This window comes from Rana temporaria, chromosome 1 (genome assembly GCF_905171775.1).
Source record: "Rana temporaria chromosome 1, aRanTem1.1, whole genome shotgun sequence".
NCBI lineage: Eukaryota > Metazoa > Chordata > Amphibia > Anura > Ranidae > Rana > Rana temporaria.
In genome coordinates, this window is record NC_053489.1 from 187176576 (window position 1) to 187202790 (window position 26215).

Here is a 26215-nt window from a genome sequence, read left to right on the forward strand (position 1 = left end):
CAGACTGGCACTACCAGCAAGGTGGAGAAGGATTGGATTGTGCTGGAAATTACAACCCAGGTGAATGCCGTTCGTGTTGTGGCCTGGACCACCAGAGATATCAGCAAAAAAATGAACGATCTGCGGCGTCTTGTCAAAGAGAAGCTGGTCAAGATCCGCAGACATGCCAGTGGCACAGGAGGAGGACCAGCCACCAACCTAACCCTCACTGCCGATGAGATTATCGTTGCCAGGTGCCTGGATAGGGAGCTGGTGGAGGGCCTGGAGGGCTATGATTCTGTCGATCAGCCCTTGAGGACAGGTAAGTGTGTTTTATCTTCTCTCTGGTGTGTAGCATGTGTGGGGGTGGACGGGAACATGTGACAAGTGTGTGGGTCCACCAACATGTGAATGTTTTGTGTCATCCACAGATGTCCAGGTGGTAGCTGGGCCGTCGTCGGTTGCTGGGCGACCGACCCCATCCCTGGTTGAGAGTGACCCCACCTCACCCGCTGAGGAAGTGGAGGACGAGCAGGTCACTCTTGAGGATGGGTTTTTTCTAGTGGAGGAGACCCACATACCTGAACCATCCCCAACCTCCTCCCCCATCAGGGATAGCCCCTCAAGGGCCACCTCCCCCATCAGGGATAGCCCCTCAAGGGCCACCTCCCCCATCAGGGATAGCCCCTCAAGGGCCACCCCATCCAGCCTGGCCTAAGCCTCTTCTGCCCCAAGGAAGGCAACCCGGAAAAAAAGGGGTGTCCCGGAGGCCTTGGAGGCGAATTTGGCCAGGGACCAGGCCCGCCAAACCCACCATATGTCAGCATTAGTGGGGGACCTGCACAAGGTGGCAGAGAGCCTGGCCTCCTCGGCTCAGACCCAGGCTGCCTGTGCACTCTCTGTGCAGCAGGCCCTCACCCAGCAGGAGGGACATAATGTTGCATTCAATTCTAGCCTGCAGGACGTGAGTGCCAATTGCACTGGCATTCTTACATGCATGGGGGATCTGCAGGCCACCACATCAGGCCTAGTGACGGAGGTGAGGAGCCTGGCAGAGGCAGTCCAGGCCAATACGGCTGCTGTACATGAGGAGGGGAGGCAGGCACGGCGCCACCAGCGCAATAACACCACACCACCCGCGGATGCGGGCAGTGACAAACAACTACCTCCGCCGCAAAGCCCTGGCATTGGAGGGCAGCCTGGCAGCCAGGGAGAGACTGGGGGATGTCCCTCCACCAGATAACCCCCCCCCCCACCTGAGGCTCCCCCCCAGGCGACTGCGGACCAGGAGCCTAGGCACTAGGCGCAGCCCACGCCAGGGCAGATGATTTTTTTTTGGTTATCTTTTATGCTCAAGTGATGAGTTTTTTGGTTTATTTGTATACTCAGGTGATGAGTTTTTTTTTTTTTTTAACTCAGGTTATAAGTTTTATTTTTTTTGTAGTTCCTGCACACGGGGAGTAGTGCAGGCTACAGTGTGACTGGTGTGTGAATGTGGGGGTGACATTCCTGCCGGAAAAGGGGTGTCACCCTGGTTCGTTGGGGAGAAGTTATCCCCACGACCGTGTGAATGTGGTATGAATGGACAGCGACATAATTGGGGCCTTGGCGTGGCGTTGCTGCTCCCAAATCCTGCATGGTGGACTTGGGCTAATCCAATGTGAAGTGGATGTGGTGTGTGTGAGCTAGGGACCACAGTGGTGTGCATGCGTGCATTCTCCTTGTGCCCTGATGAATGTGTGTGTTTAACGTGCAAAGATGCGTTCCACGAGGCATCTCCTGACTGCTGTCCCGTCAGTAGACGGGGTAGCCTCGGGCGGGGGGGACTGTGTGGCTCGGGGGTCAGGTCATCACGTATGTCAATCTCCAGGCCCTTTCTCATGGCGAAGTTGTGCAGCATGCAACATGCACCAATGATCTGGCACACAAAGTTTGGGGAATACAACAGGGTCCCCCCGGACTTATCCAGGCATCGGAAACAGGACTTTAGGATGCCAAATGTGCATTCCACCACTGCACGGGTACGTATGTGTGCATCATTGTATTTTCTCTCTCCTCTGGTTTGGGGATTCCGGAATGGAGTCATGAGATGGGGTCCAAGTACATATGCAGAGTCACCTGGAAGGGAAAGGACAGGAGGATGTTAGTCATGCATGTGCCCCTCGTGATGTCTGCATCATGGGGTCGGACAGGCATGCCTGACACCCATGTCACTCACCAACCAGCCAGCTGTCCCTGTACACGTTCTGTTCGAATTCTGTTGGGATGGTGCTTTGACGGTATATGTAGCTGTCGTGGCTGGCCCCTGGGTGTTTGGCACGGACGTGCCATATGAGGCATTAGGCATCGGCTATCACTTGTACGTTGATGGAATGCCAATGCTTACGATTGCGGTATATGTGCTCTGTTGCTTGGGGGGGCCGTAGTGCCACATGGGTGCAATCAATGACCCCCACGGTGCGTGGGAATCCTGCAATTCTGAAGAAATCCGCCAATGCCTTCTGCCGCAGATGCTCATGGGTGGGTTTGATGAAGTGGTGGGACATGCGTGTGAGGATTGCGGGGACAACCTGGTGCACACATCTGCTCATGGTGGATTGTGACATCCCAGCCACTACTCCACTTGTACGCTGAAAAGATCCACTTGCAAGGAAATGCAGTGTTGCCAGTACCTTGACCAGTGGCTGCACTGCATGTACGCGATGTGTCTTGCTGGTGATGTCATCATGCAGGGTTGTGGCTAATTCAAGGATGGCATCAGGGCTGAATCTGAAGATGCGATACACCTCCAAATCACCCATGCCAAAGACGTCCATGCGCGTGCGGTATATCCTCTCCCATGCCCGTAGACGCAGTAGTGCTATGACCACGGCTGCCCCTGGCATGTTGGCATACAGATGTGTTGTCCTGCAAGTGTGGTTGCTCAGCTTGTCCGTAACGGTGCTGCTGTAGCTGCTCTCCAGCTGACCTGTGCAAGTCTGGTGCCAAGTTACCCCTGCTTTATGAGGGTTAACTTTACCCCGGACGTTGTACTTACGCGCACCACGCTTAGCCTGTGCCCCTCAAACGTACGTTTCTGAATCGCCGTATCTCACTCATTTGCATATTTGAATAGGAATTCAATGGGAGCGCCAGATGCCTCCAGCGTAAATATGCGCCTACGATACGCCGGCATAGGAAATTTACGTCGGTTGGAAGAAGCCTATTTTCAGGCGTATCTTGTTTTCTGAGTATGGCGCACAGATACGACGGCGCAAATTTACACTTACGCGGCGCATCTCGAGCGTGTTCAGCAGACCAACATTTAGGCCAAAGACTGCCAAAATTGAACAGAAAGTTCACGTCATCTGGATAAGAGATACAGTACCCACAAGCTTATCAACGCAGTATGTAAGATGAAAAATCAAAGGATCATTTAAGATTTTCATGTTACTTAGATAGGGAAGGAAGGCTTACCAGATGCGATGGATCCAAGTGAGCTTATGCCCAAAGGATCAGTAAAGCTTTGTATATGGGATGGATGGAAGGATATACCAGGACACACCAAACAGAGCGACCAGCAAATAACGGTGGAGTCTTCGCTTAGTAACAGGTGGAAGGGATAACCTCAGCTGGGAGATGGCTCATGGGAGTTGAAGAGCTTGCCCAAAGTATGTGGAGGAAAATAAAAGGCACATAGCGTAATACCGTAAAAACGGGAAAGTTTAATGCCGGATAAAAACACTTACAATTTAGTTGATAAAAAGGACATCAATGTGGAAAAGTGCATGGCAGCAGTAGAGTCCCGACTAGTTTCGCTACAACTAGCATCGACTTTCCCGTTTTTACGGTATTACGCTATGTGCCTTTTATTTTCCTCCACATACTTTGGGCAAGCTCTTCAACTCCCATGAGCCATCTCCCAGCTGAGGTTATCCCTTCCACCTGTTACTAAGCGAAGACTCCACCGTTATTTGCTGGTCGCTCTGTTTGGTGTGTCCTGGTATATCCTTCCATCCATCCCATATACAAAGCTTTACTGATCCTTTGGGCATAAGCTCACTTGGATCCATCGCATCTGGTAAGCCTTCCCTCCTGGTGGCGGGCGTTATCACTAACATTCCAGACCAATTAGAATCACCGTGGGTGCCTCATCACTGTCACTTGATTGACCATCTTGACTTTTGATTTCACGTTCACCTTATGGACTTCTATTTTTATAATCATTAAGACTTAGGTCTATGGTGTCTCATCACACTATTTATCACTATTTTATATGAATTATTCACATATCATGGACTCACATTTTTTGTTTATTTATATGTGTGCTTAACATAGACATCACTGTCTTTTCATCAGTCATTTCTTAGCGCTGCATTTTTTGGATTTTTTATAACGTCATGCCTGGCCTCTGCATTCAAAAAAACAGCGGCGCTTCGGCTGTAAAGCAGTGATCTTTTTATTTTTTTATTTCAGGCTTCCCAGCCTAGAGGTGAGATGTGGGGTCTTATTGACCCCATATCTCACTGTAAAGAGGCCCTGTCATGCTTATTCCTATAAGGGATGTTTACATTCCTTGTAATAGGAATAAAAGTGATACATTTTTTTTAAAGTGTCAAAGTAAAAAGTTTAAAGTAAAATTAACAGTAAAACATTTTTTTAAAGTGCCCCTGTCCCCGGTAGCTCGCACGCAGAAGCGAATGCATAAGTTGCATAAGTTAGTCCCGCCCACATATGAAAACACTGTTCAGACCACACACGTGAGGTATCGCCGTAAATGTTAGAGCGAGAGCAATAATTCTAGCCCTAGACCTCCTCTGTAACTTAACCACTTGACCACTGGGCACTTAAACCCCCTTCCTAACCAGATCAATTTTCAGCTTTCGGTGCTCTCACAATTTGAATGACAATTACTTAGTCACACAACATTGTGCCCATCTGAAATTTTTGTCCTTTATTTCCCACAAATAGAGCTTTCTTTTGGTGGTATTTGATCACCTCTGGGTTTTTTATTTTTTGCGCTATAAAAGAAAAAACACTGAAAATTCTGTTAAAAAAAAATCTAGTTTCTGTCATATTAGCAGGTATTGCGGGGTATTGGGGTTATCGCAGAGTATGGGGGGGGTTATCGCAGAGTATAGGGGGGGGTTATCGCAGAGTATAGGGGGGGGTTATCGCAGAGTATAGGGGGGGTTATCGCAGAGTATAGGGGGGGTTATTGCAGAGTATTGCTGGTATTGCAGAGTATTGCACAGGGAGGGATGGATGGCTAGATCTGTAACTGCATTTGTCACAGATCCAGCCACAGCAGCTGCTGCTGCCACCCGCTCTCCCCCCTCTCCTCTCACACTGTACCGATCGGTACAGAGAGGAGAGGAAGGAACCGGCGTCATCACATGACGCCGGTTTGTTTACAAGTGATCGCTCCGTCATTTGACGGAGCAATCACGTGGTAAACGACCGCTATCAGCGGCAATTTACCGCGATCTGTGATGCGCCGGGTCTTCTAGACCCGGCGCTCACAGATGATTCCGTGAGCGCGCCCCAGGGGGCGTGTGAGAGGAGGATTCTGGGAGGACGTCCTCCCAGAATAACTCCACCGCGCTGTAGACGTGTTTTGTCTATAGCGCGGTGGTAAAGAGGTTAAAACATGTAACCAGCAAAAAAATGAAAGCTTCGCCCATGAGGATTTTTAAATACCGAAGTTTGGCGCCATTCCACGAGCGTGTACAATTTTGAAGGGTGACATGAAGTTGCAATGACCGCCATTTTATTCCCTAGGGTGTCTGCTAAAAAAAAACATATATAGTGTTTGGGGGTTCTTAGTAATTTTCTAGCAAAACAAATATGATTTTTGCATGTAGGAGAGGAGTGCCAGAATAGGCCGCTAAGGAAGTGGTTAACTAATACTGTGCATATCTCTGATGACAGTGACAGGTTTTCTTTAACCGCTTTACAAACGCACGCCGTCAAATGACGGCGGGCGGTATACACTATTGTTCTGACAGGACGTCATATGACGTCCTGTCATTTAATAGGGAATGCGCACGATCGCATGCGTGCATCCCTGTACTGTCGGTAGCGGCGTGTCACCGAGACACCGCTCGTCACCGACAGGGGTGAACAGCGGCGCGGATGCGCTGTTTACCACGTGATCGGCCATGATGAAATCACGGCTGATCACGAATGGTAACACCCCATTATGTGCGCGATCCCATCGGTGGCAGAGTGTTCCCGGGAACACTGCTCGTCCCCGACAATGGTGCACAACCATTGGTCAGGGCTGTGTACCACGTGATCGGCTATGATCTATTCACAGCCTGATCACAAAATGTAAACAAACAGCCTGTAACTAACTGTTGCCAGCTCTTTTCTCCTCACACATCGTTTCCAGTGTGAGGAGAGAAGAGCTACAATCAGTGAGTTACAGATCTGTGTAGTGTCTGCACCAACACCACACCTGTCCCATCGCCCCCCAATTGTCATCTGTCACCCAACAGTCACCCATATAAAGTGCACCTGTCACATAAAGAGACTGCCAACCGTCACCCATCAGTGACCATGCCCTGTCACCCATCAGTGACCTGCCCTGTCACCCGTCACCCATCAGTGACCTGCCCTGTCACCCATCAGTAACCTGCCCTGTCACCCGTCACCCATCAGTGACCATGCCCTGTCACCCGTCACCCATCAGTGACCTGCCCTCTCACCCATCAGTGACCTGCCCTGTCACCTGTCACCCATCAGTGACCGTGCCCTGTCACCGTCACTCATCAGTGACCTGCCCTGTCACCCATCAGTGACCTGCCCTGTCCCCGTCACCCATCAGTGACCTGCCCTGTCAGCCATCAGTGACTGTGCCCTGTATTCCGTCACCTGTCACATAAGAGACTACCATCAGTGACCTGCCTTGTCACCCGTCACCCATCAGTGACCATCAGCAGTGCACCCATCACTCATCACCCGTCACCCATCAGTGACCGTGCCCTGTCACCCATCAGTGACCATCAGCGGTGCACCCCTCACCCATCAGTGACCATCAGCGGTGCACCTGTCACCCATCTGTGACCATCACCCGTCACCGTCTGTGGCCTGTCACCCATCAGTGACCATCGCCTGTCACCCATCTGTGACCATCACCCATCACCATCCGTGGCCTGTCACCCATCAGTGACCATCGCCTGTCACCCATCTGTGACCATCACCCGTCACCGTCCGTGGCCTGTCACCCATCAGTGACCATCTCCCGTCACACCAGCATCACCTATCAGTGAATGTCACCTGCCACCCATCACAAAACCCATCAGTGACCGTCACCTGCCACCCATCTGTCACCCATTGTATACAGCTACCCGCCACACAGCCATGTTCAAAAGATTATATACTAGTCAGGAGGTGTTCCAGATCTTCTCAATGACCGATGAGAGCACCGGGGAGTTCTTATCAGATTTTGATTCCAAATCAAATTCGGAATTTGAACCGATTGATTATAGCAATGATTCAGATGAAGAATGGGTCCCTCCTAAAAGGGCACAGCACTCTGAAAACCAGGCAGCCGCCAGCAACCAGGATTATATTCCTAGGCCCAGTACCAGCGCTGCCACCAGCAATAGGCCCCCGGGAACAAAGGCCCAGTACCAGCGCTGCCACCAGCAATAGGCCCCGGGAACAAAGGCCCAGTACCAGCCCTGCCGCCAGCGAAATTCCTCGCAAACAAATGCCCAGGCCCAGCACCAGTGCTGCCACATCACACCTGAGTACCAGCACAAGAAATTCAACCCCCCCCCCCCCCAACTACTGGAGTGTCATGTCCCCCAGGAGCCAGGGCCACTACATTCATACCAGATGTTCTTGCCAACCCAACATGGCTGCCTTCCTGCTTGGGATCACCAATTATTTCCCCTTTCGCAGCACAGCCAGGTGTGCAGGCCAACACACAAAATTTCTCAGAAATTAATTACCGTCATCTCTTTTTGCCCAACACTTTTCTACAGTTCATTATCGACCAGACAAATTTGTATGCCCAGCAGTATATTGCCAACAACCCCCAATCATCTTATGCCCGTCCATTTGAGTGGAAAGATCTAAATTTGGAGGAGTTCAAATTGTTTATTGGCCTCACCCTAAACATGGCGCGTAACAAAAAAAATCAAGGACATTCCTATTGGTCCACAAAACCCATCTACCACCAGCCCATTTATTCTGCCACAATGCCCAGGCCCTGATATGAGATGATAATGAGATTCTTTCATTTTAATGACAACACCCAGTGCCCTCCCCGTAATCATCCAGATTCCGATAAGCTGCACAAGATTCGCCCCCTGATGAATTTCCTTTCCCATCAAATTGCAGAACTCTATGTCCCTTGGAAATATATTTGTGTGGATGAGTCCCTGGTACCCTTTTCAGGCCGTCTAGGAATAAAGCAATACATTCCTAGCAAAAAGGCCAAATATGGAGTCAAATTTTACAAGCTGTGTGAGAGAGCCATGGGATATCTTTATGCTTTCGTATATATGAAGAAAGAGATTCACAGCTCCAGCCCCCTGAGTGCCCGGCCTACATGGGCACAGCTGGAAAAATTGTATGGGACCTGGCTTACCCACTCCTGAGAAAAGGATATCATCTTTACCTTGATAACTTTTACACCAGCCTGCCCCTTTTCCAACACTTATATATTGAAAAAACCCTGGCCTGTGGAACCTCCAGAAAAAATAGGAAGGGCTTCCCACAATCCATTGTGAACAAAAAGCTGTGAAGGGGGGAAAGAGCAACAGTGAGGAGCAACGAAGTGCTGGCCTTGAGGTGGAAGGATAGCAGAGACGTGCACATGATGTCCACCATTCACAACGACACTGCAGTTGTAGTTCAGAGAAGACGAGGTGCCATTGAAAAGCCGACATGTGTCCAAGATTACAATCTGTACATGGGGGGGGTGGATTTTAATGACCAAATGATTCAGCCCTATTTATCAATAAGGAGGTCGCGATTCTGGTACAAGAAGGTAGCAATTTATCTTATCCATTTGGCCATTTATAATTCCTACGTAGTCTACTCCAAATCCACTGAAAACCCTGCCCCTTTCCTACACTTCACAGAAGAAATAGTCACGACCCTCATCTATCCACAAAGACCCCCCTCAGAAACCCTTTGCTCTGATGTCGTTAGCCGACTTTATGGACGCCACTTCCCGTACAACATCCCACCATCCAAAAGAGGTCGAAGACAGCAAAAAAGATGTCGCATGTGCAGCAAAAGAGGATGTCGAAAAGATACCAACTTCCATTGTCCCCGGTGTCCCTCCCAACCTGGCCTTCGAGGCTAATGCTTCGAATTTTATCATTCATCCCTAAAATATTAGCCCATATTTTTAACCATTTCCCCCATCTTACCATTTTCATGCTACTGCCTTCCACGTGAACTGACCCTGGCCTGCTTTTTCACTATGCCTCTGCCTACTGTTTGGACTGCTTCCACGTAAACTGACCCTGGCCTGTTTTTTGACTATGCCTCTGCCTACCGTCAGGGCTGGACTGGGACAAAAATGTGGCTCTGGACTTCATCCAGACCGGCCCACTTTAATTCAATAAAATGCTGCCCCCACCCCCCTGAAAAATCATTCCCACCAAAAGGCCCCTACATCCATTATTGTATATCATGAGAGGGTGAGAGAGAGGGAGGGTTGAGGGAAAGGGGGTGAGAGGGGGTGGGTGAGTGTAAGAAAAAGAGAGTGAGTGTAAAAGAGAGGGGATGAGTGTAGGACCCCTTTTTACACTGAGGCGTTTTTTAGGCGCTTTTGGGCTAAAAATAGCGCCTGTAAAGCGACTGAAAAACGTTTCCGCTGCAGTACCAGTGTGAAAGTCTGAGTGCTTTCACAATGGGGCGCTGCCAGGGCATTAGAAAAAGTCCTCAAAGCAGCATTTCTGTTTTAAAAAATGGCCCACTGAGCCATCGGCCCGCCGGGAAACTCCCTGTAGTCCCTATGGCCAGTCCATCCCTGCCTACCGTTTGGACTGCTTCCACGTGAACTGACCCTGGCCTGTTTTATGCACTATGCTTTTGCCTGCCGCTTGGACTGATCTGTTGCCCTGCTATTGTAGTACACAGGGGTCTCACATATGTAAGGGGCTCCAGAATAGTTTTTCCGGATGGAGAAAACATTTTTTTTGTTTTCTCCGGGTTTCGTAATTTCCGGATATGGGTCTGGAGTCCGGAGGCTTCATAGAGATTTGGGTGGGTCGAAGCCTCTACCCCTGTGCACAGGTCTTACCCGATTGCGGCCCTCAGCCTGCTGCTGACTTACTGCCATCATGCCTGCCATCATCTTTGCCTGCCGCATGAACGGGCCACACCACTGCTACCTGGACTATGCAAATATGCTGCCTGGAGAATTACTATTGCTGTCGCTAAGCACATCCCTGACTGCTGCCTGGACCAGTGCTCTCTTCTGTGGGCACTACTAAAAGCACAGGTAATACTTTTTTTTACCCTTTTCTGCAAAATAATTTATTTTGGATTGTAATTCTTGGTATGTACATGCTATGTGTTAGAAATATGAAGAGCCTTCAAAAATGATAGGTTGCCAGGAAATTATATATGTAATGTATGCTCCTAGAACGCCTGGTGGTGCTACTTGGATGTTGGGCATCTGTATGTGGCCAAGCTGTGTAAAAGTCTCACACATGTGGTATCCCCATACTCAGGAGGAGTAGCAGAATGTATTTTGGGGTGTCCTTTTTGCTATGTACATGCTATGTGTTGGAAATATCTTATAAATGGACAACTTTGTGTAAAAAAAATGCATTTTCATTTTTTTTCCACATTTTTCAAAAACGTCTGGAAAAATAAAAACCGCTCAAAAGATTCATTATGGCTCATAGATTATACGTTGGGGTGTTTGCTTTCCAAAATGGGGTCATTTTGTGGGAAATTCCATTTTCCTGGTGCTCCAGGGCCTTCCAAAGGGTGATAGGTGGTTGAGAAATGAGATGTGCAATTTATGCTCGTAAATCGCATGATGGTGCTACTTTAATGTTGGGCCTCTGTATGTGGCCAGGCTGTGTAAAAGTCCCACACATGTGGTATCCCCATACTCAGGAGTAGCAGAATGTATTTTGGGGTGTCATTTTTGCTATGTATTGGAAATATCTTATAAATGGACAACTTTGTGTAAATAAATTGCGTTTAAATTTTTTTTCCACGTTTTCCAAAAACTTCTGCAAAAAAATAACCGCTCAAAAGACTCATTATGCCTCATAAATTATACATTGGGGTGTTTGCTTTCCAAAATGGGGTAATTTTGTGGGCAATTCTATTGTCCTGGTGCTCCAGGGCCTTCAAAATGTAATAGGTGGTTGAGAAATGAGATGTTCAATTTATGCTCGTAGATCGCCTGATGGTACTACTTCAATGTTGGGCCTTTGTATGTGGCCAGGCTGTGTAAAAGTCCCACAAATTTGGTATCCCTATACTCAGGAAGAGCAGCAGAATGTCTACTTTCTAAAAAGGGGTAATTTGGGGGGTATTAGTACTTTTCTGACTTGTTAGTGTCTCAAGAAATTAGATAGGCCGTCAGTACTTCAAGTGTGATGAGATTGATAAATTTTCGGGGATTGGCACCATAGTTTGTAGACTCTATAACTTTAACCACTTGCCGCCCGCCAATGACAGATTGACGGCGGCAAAGTGGTTGTAGAATCCTGACCGGACGTCATATGACGTCCTCAGGATTCTGAGCCGCTGCGCGCCCCCGGGGGCGCGCATTGCGGCGATCGCTGTTGCGGGGTGTCAGTCTGACACCCCGCAACACCGATCTCGGTAAAGAGTCTCTCACGGAGACTCTTTACCACGTGATCAGCCGTGTCGAATCACGGCTGATCACGATGTAAACAGGAAGAGCCGTTGACGGCTCTTCCTCACTCGCGTCTGACAGACGCGAGTAGAGGAGAGCCGAACGGCTGCTCTCCTGACAGGGGGGGTTCGCGCTGATTGTTTATCAGCGCAGCCCCCCCTCGGATCGCCACATGGACCACCAGGGAGTGCCCACCCTGGACCACCAGGGAAGGGCAGATAAAAAAAAAAACAGGCTCAAAAAAACAAAACAAAAAGGCTGTAAAAAAAAAAAAAAAGGGCAGATCAAAAAAAAAAAGCATAAAAAAAAATGATGCCAATCAGTGCCCACAAATGGGCACTGACTGGCAACATAGGTTAATCAGTGCCGCCCCAGTGTCCATCAGTGCCACCCTACAGTGTCCATCAGTGCCACCCCACAGTGCCCATCCATGCCCAGTGCCCACCTATCAGTGCCCATCTGTGCCACCCATAAGTAGCCATCAGTGCCACCCATAAGTGCCGCCCATGAGTGCCCATCTGTGCCGCCTGTGTGTGCCCATCAGTGCCGCCTGTGTGCCCATCAGTGCCGCCTATGTGTGCCCATCAGTGCCGCCTATGTGTGCCCATCAGTGCCGCCTATGTGTGCCCATCAGTGCCGCATACAAGCGCCGCCAATCAGTGCCACCTCATCTGTGCCCGTCAGTACTACCTCATTGATGTCCATCAGTGCCATCTCATCGGTGCCCATCAGTGCCGCCATATCAGTGCCCGTAATTGAAAGAGAAAACTTACTTATTTACAAAAAATTTAACAAAAAAATAAAAACATTTTTTTTCAAAATTTTCAGTCTTTTTTTAGTTGTTGCGCAAAAAAAAAAAATCGCAGAGGTGATCAAATACCACCAAAAGAAAGCTCTATTTGTGGGGAAAAAAGGACGCCAATTTTGTTTGGGTACAGTGTAGCATGACCGCGCAATTGCCATTCAAAGTGCGACAGTGCTGAAAGCTGAAAATTGGCTTGGGCGGGAAGGTGTATACGTGCCCTGTATGGAAGTGGTTAACAAATACCAAATAATATACACCAATTTGGGTTATTTTTACCAAAGATATGTAGCAGTATAAATTTTGGCCAAAATTTATGAAGAAAAATTACTAATTTGCAAAATTTTATGACAAAAACAAAGAAAAGGCAATTTTTCACGGAAATTTACGGTCTTTTTTTATGTATAGTGCAAAAAATAAAAAACCCACAAGTGATTAAATACCACCAAAAGAAAGCTCTATTTGTGTGAAAAAAAGGACGCAATTTTTTTTGGGTACAGTGTTGCATGACTGAGTAATTGTCATTCAAAGTGTGAGAGCACCGAAAGCTGAAAATTGGTCTGGGTAAGAAGGGGGTTTAAGTGCACTGTATTGAAGTGGTTAATATCTGTATTGCCAGGTAGATTGAGATTATATACTATTATAATTTTATAATCCCAATTACTTCAATAACTCTATTTGAACACAGGTATGCCACATTGACATGTTTTGAAGCAAGTGTGAACTAGCCCTTAATGTATGTTGAAGACGAAGCAAATGTAAATGAGCCCTTAGAGCAGGGGTGTCAAACTCAAATTCATAGGGGGCCGCATCAGCAGTATGGATGATTTGAAAGGACCGGTTGTATCTGTAGGGCTATGTATCTACTCTTTAATATTGCAGTGCTGTGAAGGACAGGTTCAGACCAGCACTGAGATCAATCACACTCCTGTAGCAGATGATGCAAGTCCAAAAAGGAGGGTCACACAACGCTGGTATCATCCACAAGAAACGGCATTGGAGACTGCTCAGACCAAACACTATCAGAAATCAAGAGTATGCTATGTACAGAGTGAAGAATCAGGAATGTGCTATGTACAGAGTGACAGGTTCAATAGTGCGTTACATACAGGGTACAGGAGTGCGTTACGCAGGGTGTAACATGTCATTCTCACCCCTCCTCCTAGGTTCTAACCTCTGCACCCACCACTCCCCCCTCACATCTGTACTATCTCCTACCTTACCCAGCTCTGGTACCTCCCTGTATAGCAAGTCCTCAAAAAAGCCTGCCCACAGGATGGTAAAAAAAAAACATTGCAGACCAAGCTCACAGGAACCTCTCAACGCTGACAGCAATCCTGGGCTGCCGACACATGCGTTTTAGCGCAGCAGCACTGCTGGAGGGACTGAGCAGAAGAGCAGGAAATGTCCTAGTCCTCTAGGAGATGGCCGGCCGTGCATGCGTTCACACAAAGCTGGCGCCACTCACTGGACTGAGGAGAGCAGGAAATGTTTATTCTAGTTTCCTAGGAGAGGGCCGGCCGCGTATGTGCTCACACAAAGCTGGTGCCGTGTGGGACTAAGTAGAAGGATGTTTTATCTTTTGGGCAGTGGGAAAAACAGACGGACAGCAGATGCTGCGCGGGCCACATGACAAGGCCTGGCGGGCTGGATTCGGCCAGCAGGGCCTTGTGTTTGCCACCTGTGCCTTAGAGTGTCAAGCCAAAAACTAATATTTTCATAGCATTCATGCATACGGTACAACAAGCCTGTCATATTTTACATGCAATTTTCACTAGCAGCTGTTCTAGCCACTAGCAATCCGTGTTTTCCTGGCAGGGACAGTTTCCCCCGCCTAGAGAACACAATAGATCCACAGGGGGATTCCCCCATCAACCCTAACTGGGTTGATGGGGGGAAATTTATTTTTTGCTGCAGGGGATACCTAAAACCTGACTTGTATATTAGGTAGACTTCTGAGAAAATCAGCGAGCCAATCACACAAGCAGGAAATTATGTTTCTGGGGAGCGGTCAGTACACATTCTGTGTAAAGAACAACTCCAGGTAGCCATATTGCTTTGCATTTATAGAAAATTACAGTGGCTGCAGATTAAAAAGGAAAGGTAATTTTCAATAACATTCAATTACAAATAGGACTTGTATACGCTATATTATTATTATTTTTTTTTTTCATTTCCAATTTTTTTCCCCATGAAAGTGGAGTTACCCTTTAAGTGAACAGCCTCTACTTTAAAACCTAATTTTTAAACTCTAACCCCACATTTATTGCCTTTTAGTTTGTCTGTGCCAGCTTGGCTCAAACAAAAGATTAACTTTGCCAACAAGTACGATTGTTGCGAGCACTATATGTAGCCTCAGTTCCATACAGTATACAGCATTGTGTGCCTGGGAGAGGGACCTTCCAGTCCCGGAACAAAATAGAATGGGGCTGAGCAGAGTTCAGCCATTCAGGGAAAGTTTTGGATTCTATGAATGAATACAAAGCTTCCTCTGATTGGCACAGACAGATGATGATCTCTGCCATCATTCGTAGACTACAAAGCTTCCCCTGAATGACTGAGCAGCACTCAGCCTAATTTGTTCAAGGAATAGAATGAGAGGTCTGTACCACTGCCAGCACACAGCGCTGTATTAGATACGTAGCTGAGGCTACATAGTTACTACAGCCCACCCAGCATACACCTGTTAGTGCAGTAAATAGTAAGTTTGGGTCAGCTTGGCTCAAATTATTTAAAGGGACTGAAGTTTAAACCTTCAGTGGCAGCTTGCTATGTAAGGCTAGAAAGAAAACTTCCACACTGACCCTTTGTTATAGAATCTTCAGTCATACCACCAAGTGATTTTGCAAGAGTCCATATGCCAGATTATAAAATAGGATTTGAATCTCGGCTCATACTGCCACGACTTCAGGAATGGCATAGTGGTATGGGTTCACCGTGCCCCTGTAGCTTGAGGCTGGGTTCACACCTATGCGAATTGGATGGCAGGAGACTGTGACCAGCTCTCTATGGAGGTGGTTCACATGTCTCCGGGGGCGGCTGCAGCGCACACTGCACGGAAACGTGCGTTTTTGCCTCTGTTTCAGGGCCAAATTCAGGCAAAGATTCTGCCCTGAAATGGAGAACAGGGACAGACAGCGTTGCGATCCACTGCCGGATTACGTGTGAACTGAGCCTTAAGGTGGGATGGGTCCCTTCCAGGCCACTTGTCCTTACTTAAAATGCATGTGCTCCCATTGTGGAGACCCAGAAGTCAGGGTTAGGAACTACAGAAAAACGGGTGCCTTGACAGGGACTAAACCGCTGTTAACGCATTTTGTTGGACAGGTTGGTTTGGTTTGTCGCTGGCTGGTAAGTTAGTTTGGGCTTGGAAATCTCCTTGTATTTGTTTGACATACATCGCCCCTCCAGCGCTCCTTGCTGAAATAGACCAGTTATAGATGGTGCAGTGACCATGTTTGTATTTTGGTTGACTTCAGAGAATGCCTGTATAATCTCTTTCATGTCGGATCCAAATCCTTCTGGCATGCATCAGTGAGGCACAATGACACCAGAGGATAATTTCTGCAATTGTGTAGCTGCCTTTTATATACAAGTGGTGCAGGGTCATCTAAGCAGACTGTCCATCAATACTTGCTTTAAGCACTTCACCTCCAGAAGGTTTTACCCCCCCCCCTTTCATGACAAAGGCACCTTTTTTGCTATTCAGCACTGTGCTACTTTAACTATTTTTTGTTTTCCACACAAGCCTTGTGTTGATGGTATTTGATCACCACTGGGGTTATTAAAGGTTTCATTAAATGGTAAGGGCGGGGGGGGGGGGGTGTAGGAGAAAAAAAACCATTAAGTTTGTATTAACCACTTGCCGACCATCCCACTTATATGTATTGCAGGGCGGCAGCTTTCCGGCGCAAAATAACGTACCTGTATGCGATTTCGCTCTTGCCGATCTGCAGCGTGCTCAGGAGGCAACCAGCTTCTGCTGTATTTGGAGTCAGTGGCGCAGATATCTGCTGATCATTCCCAAGAGGTAAAATGGCTGTCTGCCAATGTAGATCGCCCAGAGGCGATTCAGTTCGCATGTGTTGCGCTATATATGTTACTCACTCAGATCGCCATTCTTAGACAAAAAGACTGATATTGTTTCTGCTAAGTAGAAACATCTGCTTTCCCACAGTACAAGCACCACACATTTAACCCTTTGATTGCCAATGTTAAGGCCTTCCCTGCCAGTGTCATTAGTACAGTGACCACATGTATTTTCTTTTAGCATTGACCACTATCTGTTACTGGTCCACGGAAAACAAAAAAGTGTAATTTAGTGTCTGATGCAGTCCCACTATAAGTCGCTGCAATTACTAGTTTAAATTAAAATCCATCCCTCGCCAGGCAAGCAGAACCCTACTAGGATTATTACTTTATTATACTCGTAAGTCTGTAGTACTCCGATTGAAGGCTTCGTCCGCACCCTTAACAAATTTTTGGAAGAGGTTAGTGAACTCGGCTTTGCCACTATACAAGGCTCTGGACAGAATCCCTATCTACTAATGCAGACTCGGACGATTAGTAATGCTCTATTAACTACCTTTAACTGGTCAGCATCTGTGAACTTGTAGGCTTCCTTGGTCAATAGTTATGGGGGGGGGTGTGAATTTAATTTTGTAAATAATTACAATAAGCTATGTGGAAATAGAAGAATACTCTAGATAATCTGCACAGGTGGTTGAGCGTACAGTAGTTTATTTTAGTTTGTGACCGAGCCTGGGTATGCCCAATAGGCTCTATTGTTTTAATTGTAATTTAAAGGGTTAAAAAAAAAAATCCAAAATATTACCCCATACACTATGAAGTTTGCGCAAATCAATATACATTTATTTTTGGTTAAAAAAAAAAAAAACTCAATATGTTACAGCAGGAAAAAAAAAAAAAAAGTTTGAGGCATGGGGAGTTTTTTGTTTTAAATATTGTCAACAGTGCAGTACAACATATGACGAGCTGGTGTGTAAATATATTCAATCCAAAGTAATTAAGCCATAAAAGTCTATGCCAGCCTGGCATAGCAAACAATTATATATATATATATATATATATATATATATATATATATATATATATATATATATATATATATATATATATATATATATATATATAAAAAAAACACACACTTCTAAACACCGGTTTAGAGATATCTTCAAGCTAGTCACATGACCCACAGCTGCTATACAGCTCGGATGGCTTCTGCAGGAGGTGCCAAGATCTCCCCCGGATGTCAGCTGGGGAGGTCACATGGCCACTCAGCACCTTACAGTAGCCCTGGAAACTGGCCAGGGAGTCATGTGATAAGCACTCTAAACAGGTATTTAAAAGACGTTTTTGTAATAGTGTGGTATGCCAGGCTATAATAGAGGGGCTGGCAATACCCATTTAAGTTTTTGTACCAATTGCAGAGGAGACAGAGCAGACTGGCAGTGAGGAGAGATGAGAAGGGCTATGGAAGACAGACATACACTGACCAGTGCAGAGGGGGGACAACACGGGGAGGTGGCAAGCACTGTTTAATATTTAAGACCAGGATCTTTTTTTTGGATCAACACTTTACTAAACTAATCTGACAGGATGTAAAAGTTATCTACTCTGGGGGGTGATGAGGGATTTTCTCTTCCCACTGTCACTTATACAGCGATGACTGTATAAGCAAGTTTTAGCTGTCGTAAATGGGTTAACCATTTATGAACAGCTTGCAATCTGATTGGCTAAGCAAATCACTCTGTGCAGGTAACATGAGATTGCTTTGGGCCAGTCAGAGAGCAAGGTTTTCCTGATGGCTTCCCATTTATGACAGGTTTACACTGTTACGTGATCACCAAGATACCCAGTTGCTATAACAGTAATCTGCCATGCCCGGTGGACAGGGCGGTTATAAGAGCATGCTCCCAACCTAGAACAGGCTCAATCTCTCACATGACCAAGTCTGCCTGTGCCCCCCCCCCCCCCCCCTCACAGTAAATGTACTGTAGTGAAAGTCAAGTGGTTAGGTTTAATATTGGTGTTTCTGCAATACTAATCTTTTCCAGATATCCTCAAGCCAGTTACAAGCAGTGTCATCTCTTTACTCAGCAGTAGGAAGTCCTCATAAGAAGCCAGTCTTTAAAGCACCATGGTGAGGAATCCTGCAGCCAAAAGCTGTTTTTACAACACCTTGGGTACCCAAAACATCCTAGGAGTGTTTTAGAAATACTGAGATTTTACATTTCAAAAGCTGCTGCCCCATTTAGTATACTTCAACTCACAAATGCCAGGTGTACATCACCCACTACACCAGGGGTAGGCAACCTTGGCCCTCCAGATGTAGTGAAAATACAAATCCCATAATGCCGCTGTCTCTAGGAGTCATGCCTGCAATTGTCAGGGTCTTGTTGTTTCAAAACAGCTATGGATTGCCTACCCCTGCTCTACACATTTCTGTGGGTTCAAAATTTCAACATGGCAATGCAGATGGACTTCAGGGGCAATTTGACAGACAACTGTGCAGGTGTATAAACAGCCTCACTACTGTCAAATGCTCAATCAGACTATTGTGGCATTTGTGCAGAGCACACAAATGCCACTCATGCTCAGTCCTTTGTGCCTGCACTTTATAACCACTTCTACAATTCTCCAAGGCTTAGAAAAATAAACCTATCCAAATCAGTTTAGTCCCACCCATCACTCTTTACTCAACCAGAATGCATATACTGTTGGCAGCATGAAAAACAAGGCAAATACAACATTTGTGGAATGCAATTACTTTATTGAAACAAAAGTGCAACAGAAGCATGAACTTAATTAAATGAAAGGAAAAGCAGTACTGCGGCTTGTCATCTTAAAAACCACCCCTCAGGCGCAAGACAAGGTGCAGAGTAGATTCCTTCTGAATGTTATAATCAGACAAAGTACGGCCATCTTCCAGCTGTTTTCCTGCAAAGATGAGCCTTTGCTGATCTGGAGGAATGCCTTCCTTATCTTGAATTTTGGCCTTTACATTTTCGATAGTGTCGCTTGGCTCCACTTCAAGAGTAATGGTTTTACCAGTTAAGGTCTTCACAAAGATTTGCATTCCACCCCTCAGACGAAGGACAAGATGGAGTGTGGATTCTTTCTGGATGTTGTAGTCTGAGAGGGTGCGGCCATCTTCCAGCTGTTTGCCTGCAAAAATCAATCTTTGCTGGTCTGGGGGAATCCCTTCTTTGTCTTGAATTTTAGCTTTCACATTCTCAATTGTGTCACTTGGCTCAACTTCTAGAGTAATTGTTTTACCAGTCAAAGTTTTGACAAATATCTGCATACCACCTCTTAAGCGGAGAACCAGGTGGAGAGTGGATTCTTTTTGGATATTGTAGTCTGAGAGTGTGCGGCCATCTTCTAGTTGCTTGCCAGCAAAAATCAACCTCTGCTGATCTGGAGGGATACCTTCCTTGTCCTGGATTTTGGCTTTCACATTCTCAATTGTATCACTGGGCTCCACCTCCAAAGTAATTGTCTTTCCTGTTAAGGTCTTCACAAAGATTTGCATTCCGCCTCTTAGACGGAGAACAAGATGGAGGGTGGATTCTTTCTGGATGTTGTAGTCTGAGAGGGTGCGGCCATCTTCCAGCTGTTTGCCTGCAAAAATCAATCTTTGCTGGTCTGGGGGAATCCCTTCTTTGTCTTGAATTTTTGCCTTCACATTCTCAATTGTGTCACTTGGCTCAACCTCCAGCGTAATAGTTTTGCCAGTTAGGGTCTTGACAAAGATTTGCATCCCACCTCTCAGTCGGAGGACAAGGTGGAGAGTGGATTCCTTTTGGATGTTGTAGTCTGAGAGTGTGCGACCATCCTCAAGTTGTTTCCCAGCAAAAATCAGCCTCTGCTGATCTGGAGGAATACCTTCTTTATCTTGAATTTTGGCTTTCACATTCTCAATGGTGTCGCTTGGCTCAACCTCCAGCGTAATAGTTTTGCCAGTAAGGGTTTTAACAAATATCTGCATACCACCCCTCAGACGCAACACCAAGTGCAGAGTGGATTCCTTCTGGATATTGTAGTCTGAAAGGGTCCGACCATCTTCTAGCTGTTTGCCAGCAAAAATCAACCTCTGCTGATCTGGAGGGATACCTTCCTTGTCCTGGATTTTGGCTTTCACATTCTCAATTGTATCACTGGGCTCCACCTCCAAAGTAATTGTCTTTCCTGTTAAGGTCTTCACGAAGATTTGCATTCCGCCTCTTAGACGGAGAACAAGATGGAGGGTGGATTCTTTCTGGATGTTGTAATCTGAAAGGGTGCGCCCATCTTCTAGCTGTTTGCCTGCAAAAATCAATCTTTGCTGGTCTGGGGGAATCCCTTCTTTGTCTTGAATTTTAGCCTTCACATTCTCAATTGTGTCACTTGGTTCAACTTCTAGAGTAATTGTTTTGCCAGTCAAAGTTTTGACAAATATCTGCATACCACCTCTTAAGCGAAGAACCAGGTGGAGAGTGGATTCTTTTTGGATGTTGTAGTCTGAGAGTGTGCGGCCATCTTCTAGTTGCTTGCCAGCAAATATTAGCCTCTGTTGATCAGGTGGGATACCTTCCTTATCTTGAATTTTGGCCTTCACATTCTCAATGGTATCACTTGGTTCTACCTCCAGAGTTATGGTTTTACCAGTCAAGGTCTTAACAAATATTTGCATCCCACCTCGAAGACGAAGAACAAGGTGCAAAGTTGACTCTTTCTGAATATTATAGTCAGAAAGTGTACGGCCATCTTCTAACTGCTTTCCAGCAAAGATCAATCTCTGCTGGTCAGGTGGGATTCCTTCTTTGTCTTGAATTTTAGCCTTGACATTTTCAATGGTGTCACTTGGTTCAACCTCAAGGGTGATGGTCTTCCCCGTAAGGGTTTTCACAAATATCTGCATGGTCTACAGAGGAAAAGAAAAAAAAAAAAGTCAAACAAAGGGTTGAACACATGTCCATTGAAAACAAAGGGCTGGCAACATTCTAGTATACTGGCAGCCCATTCAAGTGAACAATTTTCCTTAAAGTGATTGCAAGATCTTGTTTTTCATCCTATTACAATAACAAACATGTTATACGTACCTGCTCTGTGTAATAGTTTTGCACAGAGCAGCCCAAATCCTTCTTGGATTCCCGTCCGGTCCTTGGCCCCCTCCCTCCTGTTGAGTGCCCCCCACAGCAAGCAGCTTGCTATGGGGCACCTGAGCTGCAGCTCTGTGTACCCATTCAGACAGAGCTGCCATTTGGCCCCACCCCCTTCCCTGATTGCTTAACTGAGTTTGAGTGACAGCAGCAGGAGCCAATGGTGTCACTGCTGTGTCTCAGCCAATCCCAGGCAGTCAAGGCACACTTGGATATCACTGGATAGAGGGGGCTTAAGGTGGGCTGCTGCACAGCCTTTTTAAGAGAGAAAGAAAAAAAAGGAACACACACACACTTTACAATCCCTTTAGCATACATTAATAGAGTCAATGCACTGAAGTCAGACCCAAATGGGCCCCAAGTTCTTTTTTTCCCCAATGTGTGCGTGCGTTATTACAAGGGATGTTTACATTCCTTGCAATACACAGGTATCAAACTGGTGGCCCTCCAGCTGTTGAACTAAAGTCCCATGAGGCATTGCAAGGCTGACAGTTAAAGTGGAAGTAAACCCTCCAATTGTTTTTAGCCAAGGAAGCATGCCATCTTGGCCTCTGTTTAATCTGCAACTGCTATGATGCTGCACATGTGATCAGTTATGAAACCAGCCATTGGATTGTTTGACAGTTTTGAGAGCGCAAGCAAATCTGACAGCTAGCATTCCCGGGAATGTTAACTGTTTTTTTAAACTATCAAAATCGATAAGTTTACTTCCACTTTAAGCATGACTCCCACAGGCAAAGGCAAGGGCACAGGCATGATGGGACTTTTAGTTCTACAACAGCTGGAGGGCTTCCAGTAGTTTGACCCTCCTGTTGCAACAGGAATAAAAGTGATACAAATTAAAGAGAACAATTTAAAGTGCCTCAGAGCTTTCACAGCCAAGTGCCCGCACTTGCGATGCCACAGAGGAAGAGCGAGTCTTCGGGCGGCCGCATCGCTGGAGAGGGGAAAAGGTTTATCAAGTCAGCAGCTACACTTTGTACCTGCAGACTTAATAGAAACACTGCTTTTAGTTTAGATGAGGGCTTGCGCTAGAATTATTGATCTTGCCCTCGTTTTAGCCTGAGAACTGGAAATTCACATCAGAGGTGGCTCCGGTCCTCCAAGGGCATAAATATGAGCTAGAGACATCTTGCCAAGCAAACAGATGTCGCAGATACCTGCCGGGTTTTACCAACGGCTCCATTAAGCCCAGAATCAGCAGGGGCACCTCCCCCACCAGCGTTCCTGCAGCAAATGCATCCATGGGACCACTTTAGTCCGATGCAAAACAGCACATAGAAAAAATAAAACCCAAACAAGGATTATGGCAGCTAGCTGTCGCCATAACCGCAGTCTTTATCAAAGTAAGGATGTATTTACTATGGGACAGTCACAGCAAGTGGTTAGTCAAAAATCTAACTGAAAGTAGGTTTAACTTTACCTTTGTTCAAATCTTATATTATCTACTCTGGAAAAAAAAAAAAATAGATGTCCATACCTACCTATTTTGAAGCCGCTTCAGCCACATGATCGGGTCCCAGTGCTGGCTTTAGTACAGAGGAGTGACAGCTGACAACCGATGCGCGCCCCCCCCCATATAGTAAGCAAATGGGTGAACTACCACACAGACATTTACAGCTGTTAGCAATCTCCTCTACACTGAAGCTGCCACCAGAGAGATTACGTGACCAGAGCAGCCTCAGCATATAGGCAAGTGTTAGCACCTATTCTTAGACAGGGTAGATAGTATAGGCTTAGCTAGAGGGATAGGGGTTAGCTTTAATCAACACTGGGCAGCATATGGGGCACAGGGGGATGCAAACTTTCATAGCAGAAGAACAAATGTCAGTAATCAGCACATGGACACTGGACGGAGATCACTCAGAGCCCAGCAGCTGCCAGGGAGAGAGCCAAGCAGGATACAATTAACCCATCAATGGCTGGGCACTTTTACTGTAATGCCCTACTTGCAAGTAGTAGTTACAGTAAAAGTGCCCAGCCATTGAAGGGTTAATTTTATCCTGCTCAGCTCTGGGGCCAAATCTAAAGTTGCTAGGCTCTGATGGCAGTGATTTCTCCCCCCTCCATTAGCACAGCAGTGTCTTTCCTGGGGTTGCAACAATCTGATTGGCTGTGGGACACACCCCTCCCTTCTCATGCCAGGGTATAAGTCTCCCAAGTAGTCCGTCAGTCACAGGAGAGGAGAGGTTACTAATCCAAATGTATTTTGCATGCGTTTTCTATACTGTAGAAAATCAGACGGTTGTAGATGACTGGCTGCTCTTTTCCTAAACAGACTGGGGGCAGATGGCTTCTATTTGCTTGGTAAATTGCTTTTCAATTTTGATGTTTCAGGTTCACATGCATTTTAAAGAGGAAGTGCAGTCTCACATAATTTGTACCCCCCCCCCCAATCTTTACCATTATGAAGCTTCCCTCCAACATTCTGTACTTCCAAATATACTGCAGAAAAAACCCTCAACCAAGTCGGGCTGCATCCATTTTAACTGGGCAGCTGAAGCTGCTGCCTGTTCACTTCCTGGATTTACACAGGCACACCTCCAGCTCTCATTGGCCCTCTTATGACTCACACCCCCCCCCCCCCACACACAAAACGAATGTCATACACCTAGGCTTTTTAGCCGACAACAAACAGGAAGTGGGCTGTATAAAGGAATTTAATGGAAAGTTGGAGGTGGGGGGGGGGGGGGAAGTGGTCTAAAGAGGCCCACCTTAAATGTTAACTGACCTTCCCATTGAAATGTTTACAGCCATGTAAATGTAGCCTAGAGGATAGATCACTTTAGTATCATAACTGCAGCATTGGCTAAAATTACTGCACACAGAGGCTTTATCAGAATCTGCCAGAAAACACAAAAAAAAAAAAATTGTCTCAAAAGCCTCTGCTGCAATGTTACATGTAAGAAAAAAAAACAAACCCCACACCACGACTTCAATCCTAAGGAGGAAATAGAATTCTGCTAATCGGCCATGACCGCACCAGGCCCCTCCCATAATTATCCTCCATCTACCGTTAGTAATGGCGGGCTCCGTCTCCCCGCGCTACGCACACGTATATACCCGGTCGTCCCTCTCCCCACCATTAACTCACACAAACACGGAAAACATAAAAATTGAAGACAATAACGTTTAGTACCTATTGTGAGCCCACAGCGAAGTGAAAGGGCAAAGTGGCGCCTAATACCCCAGCACGATATATATCGCCGTACAGCCCCCACTGTGATGCCTACAGTCCCACTATATCCAAACAAAGCCACAAATAACGCACTCCCCGCTGTATGCCCGGTAACTTACTGTATTAGGTCCTGCTTCCCGAAATCACCAGAAAAATAATGCGTCACTAGAGCAGCCGCTCAGCTTTTATAGTCCCGCCTATGTATCCTGCCGCTAAACCGGCCCCAGGGACTATTTGACATTGGAGGGTAAAGGAAAAGCCCCCTATGTTACCCTAGTGTGTAGTACGGTCGGGCCGAGCTATAATAATTAATATAGATACGCCTTTAATACAAGTCATATATATATATATATATATATATATATATATATATATATATATATTTTTTTTTTTGTGGCAAAAGGCCGGGGTCCGGCGCACGGATACACTAAGCTGTATGTGTATAACCGTCTCTGGATTGGCTGCCACTCATGTACAGTAGAGGGAGGGAAGGTGCTGGAAAAACAGGGCGCTCTGTTGGCGCCGTGAATGTTCCTTTGTGTCCGCTGTGAATATATGTACATAAAGGGGACCAATACACAGCCCTGTATATGGAGACATTGTTTCCTCTATTGTAGCTCTATGTGTTATACTGGAGGAGAAATATAAAGGGGGGCGTACAGGGCCCTCAGAACAACCTCTCCTTTGTTGCTTAGTCATGGGGCTGTGTCTGCAGTCTGTGTGCACAACATTCATATTAATGGCGCCTACCCACATCACTGTCCCCACAGCACACTATCACCTCAGTGCATGTGTTATCATAGAAAATCACTGATCCTCATAGTCCTTCATACTACACCAATGTACAATATCAACACGGAAAGAAATGGAGGAAGACATCTTTATTACAAATGTGCCACAAAAAGACCCTAGACCACATTCACACATAGGGATGAGCTCAGGCGTGTTCGCACAGTCCACGTGCAGAGCCCGCGAGAAAGTCTGCACGGCACTACGCTAACCAGTCTGCAGCCGAGCATCAGAAAAATGTCTCCCTGCCTGTGATTAGCGCAGCGCCGTGCAGACTTCCTGGCAGGCTCTGCACATGGACTGTGCGAACATGTCGGAGCTCATCCCTATTCACACATGAGAAATACAAAAAACACAGTCACTTCCAGCGCTAATAGGTCTTCCAAGGTGTGATGTAACAGATGGGGTAACAGATGGGGTAATCCAAAAGGAACTACAAGAAAAACAGAAATGGAAGGCGCGCACACCTAGGA

At 46.5% G+C, this 26215-nt stretch overlaps 1 protein-coding gene across 1 annotated transcript; it reads right to left on the minus strand.

The window, feature by feature from the left end:
- Nucleotides 1-19383: 19383 nt before the first annotated feature.
- UBC (ubiquitin C) lies at nucleotides 19384-25178 on the minus strand. Its single transcript, XM_040347363.1, has 2 exons — nucleotides 25073-25178; nucleotides 19384-21537 (listed from the first exon to the last, which is right to left on the minus strand). The coding sequence occupies exon 2, from the start codon at nucleotides 21532-21534 to the stop codon at nucleotides 19477-19479; it is 2058 nt and encodes a 685-aa protein (XP_040203297.1). The 5' UTR covers nucleotides 21535-21537; nucleotides 25073-25178; the 3' UTR covers nucleotides 19384-19476.
- Nucleotides 25179-26215: the final 1037 nt, after the last annotated feature.

What these genes read in the sequence shown, in the direction of transcription:
- UBC (XM_040347363.1), bottom strand. Translation starts at nt 21,534, where the DNA reads ATGCAGATATTTGTGAAAACCCTTACGGGGAAGACCATCACCCTTGAG.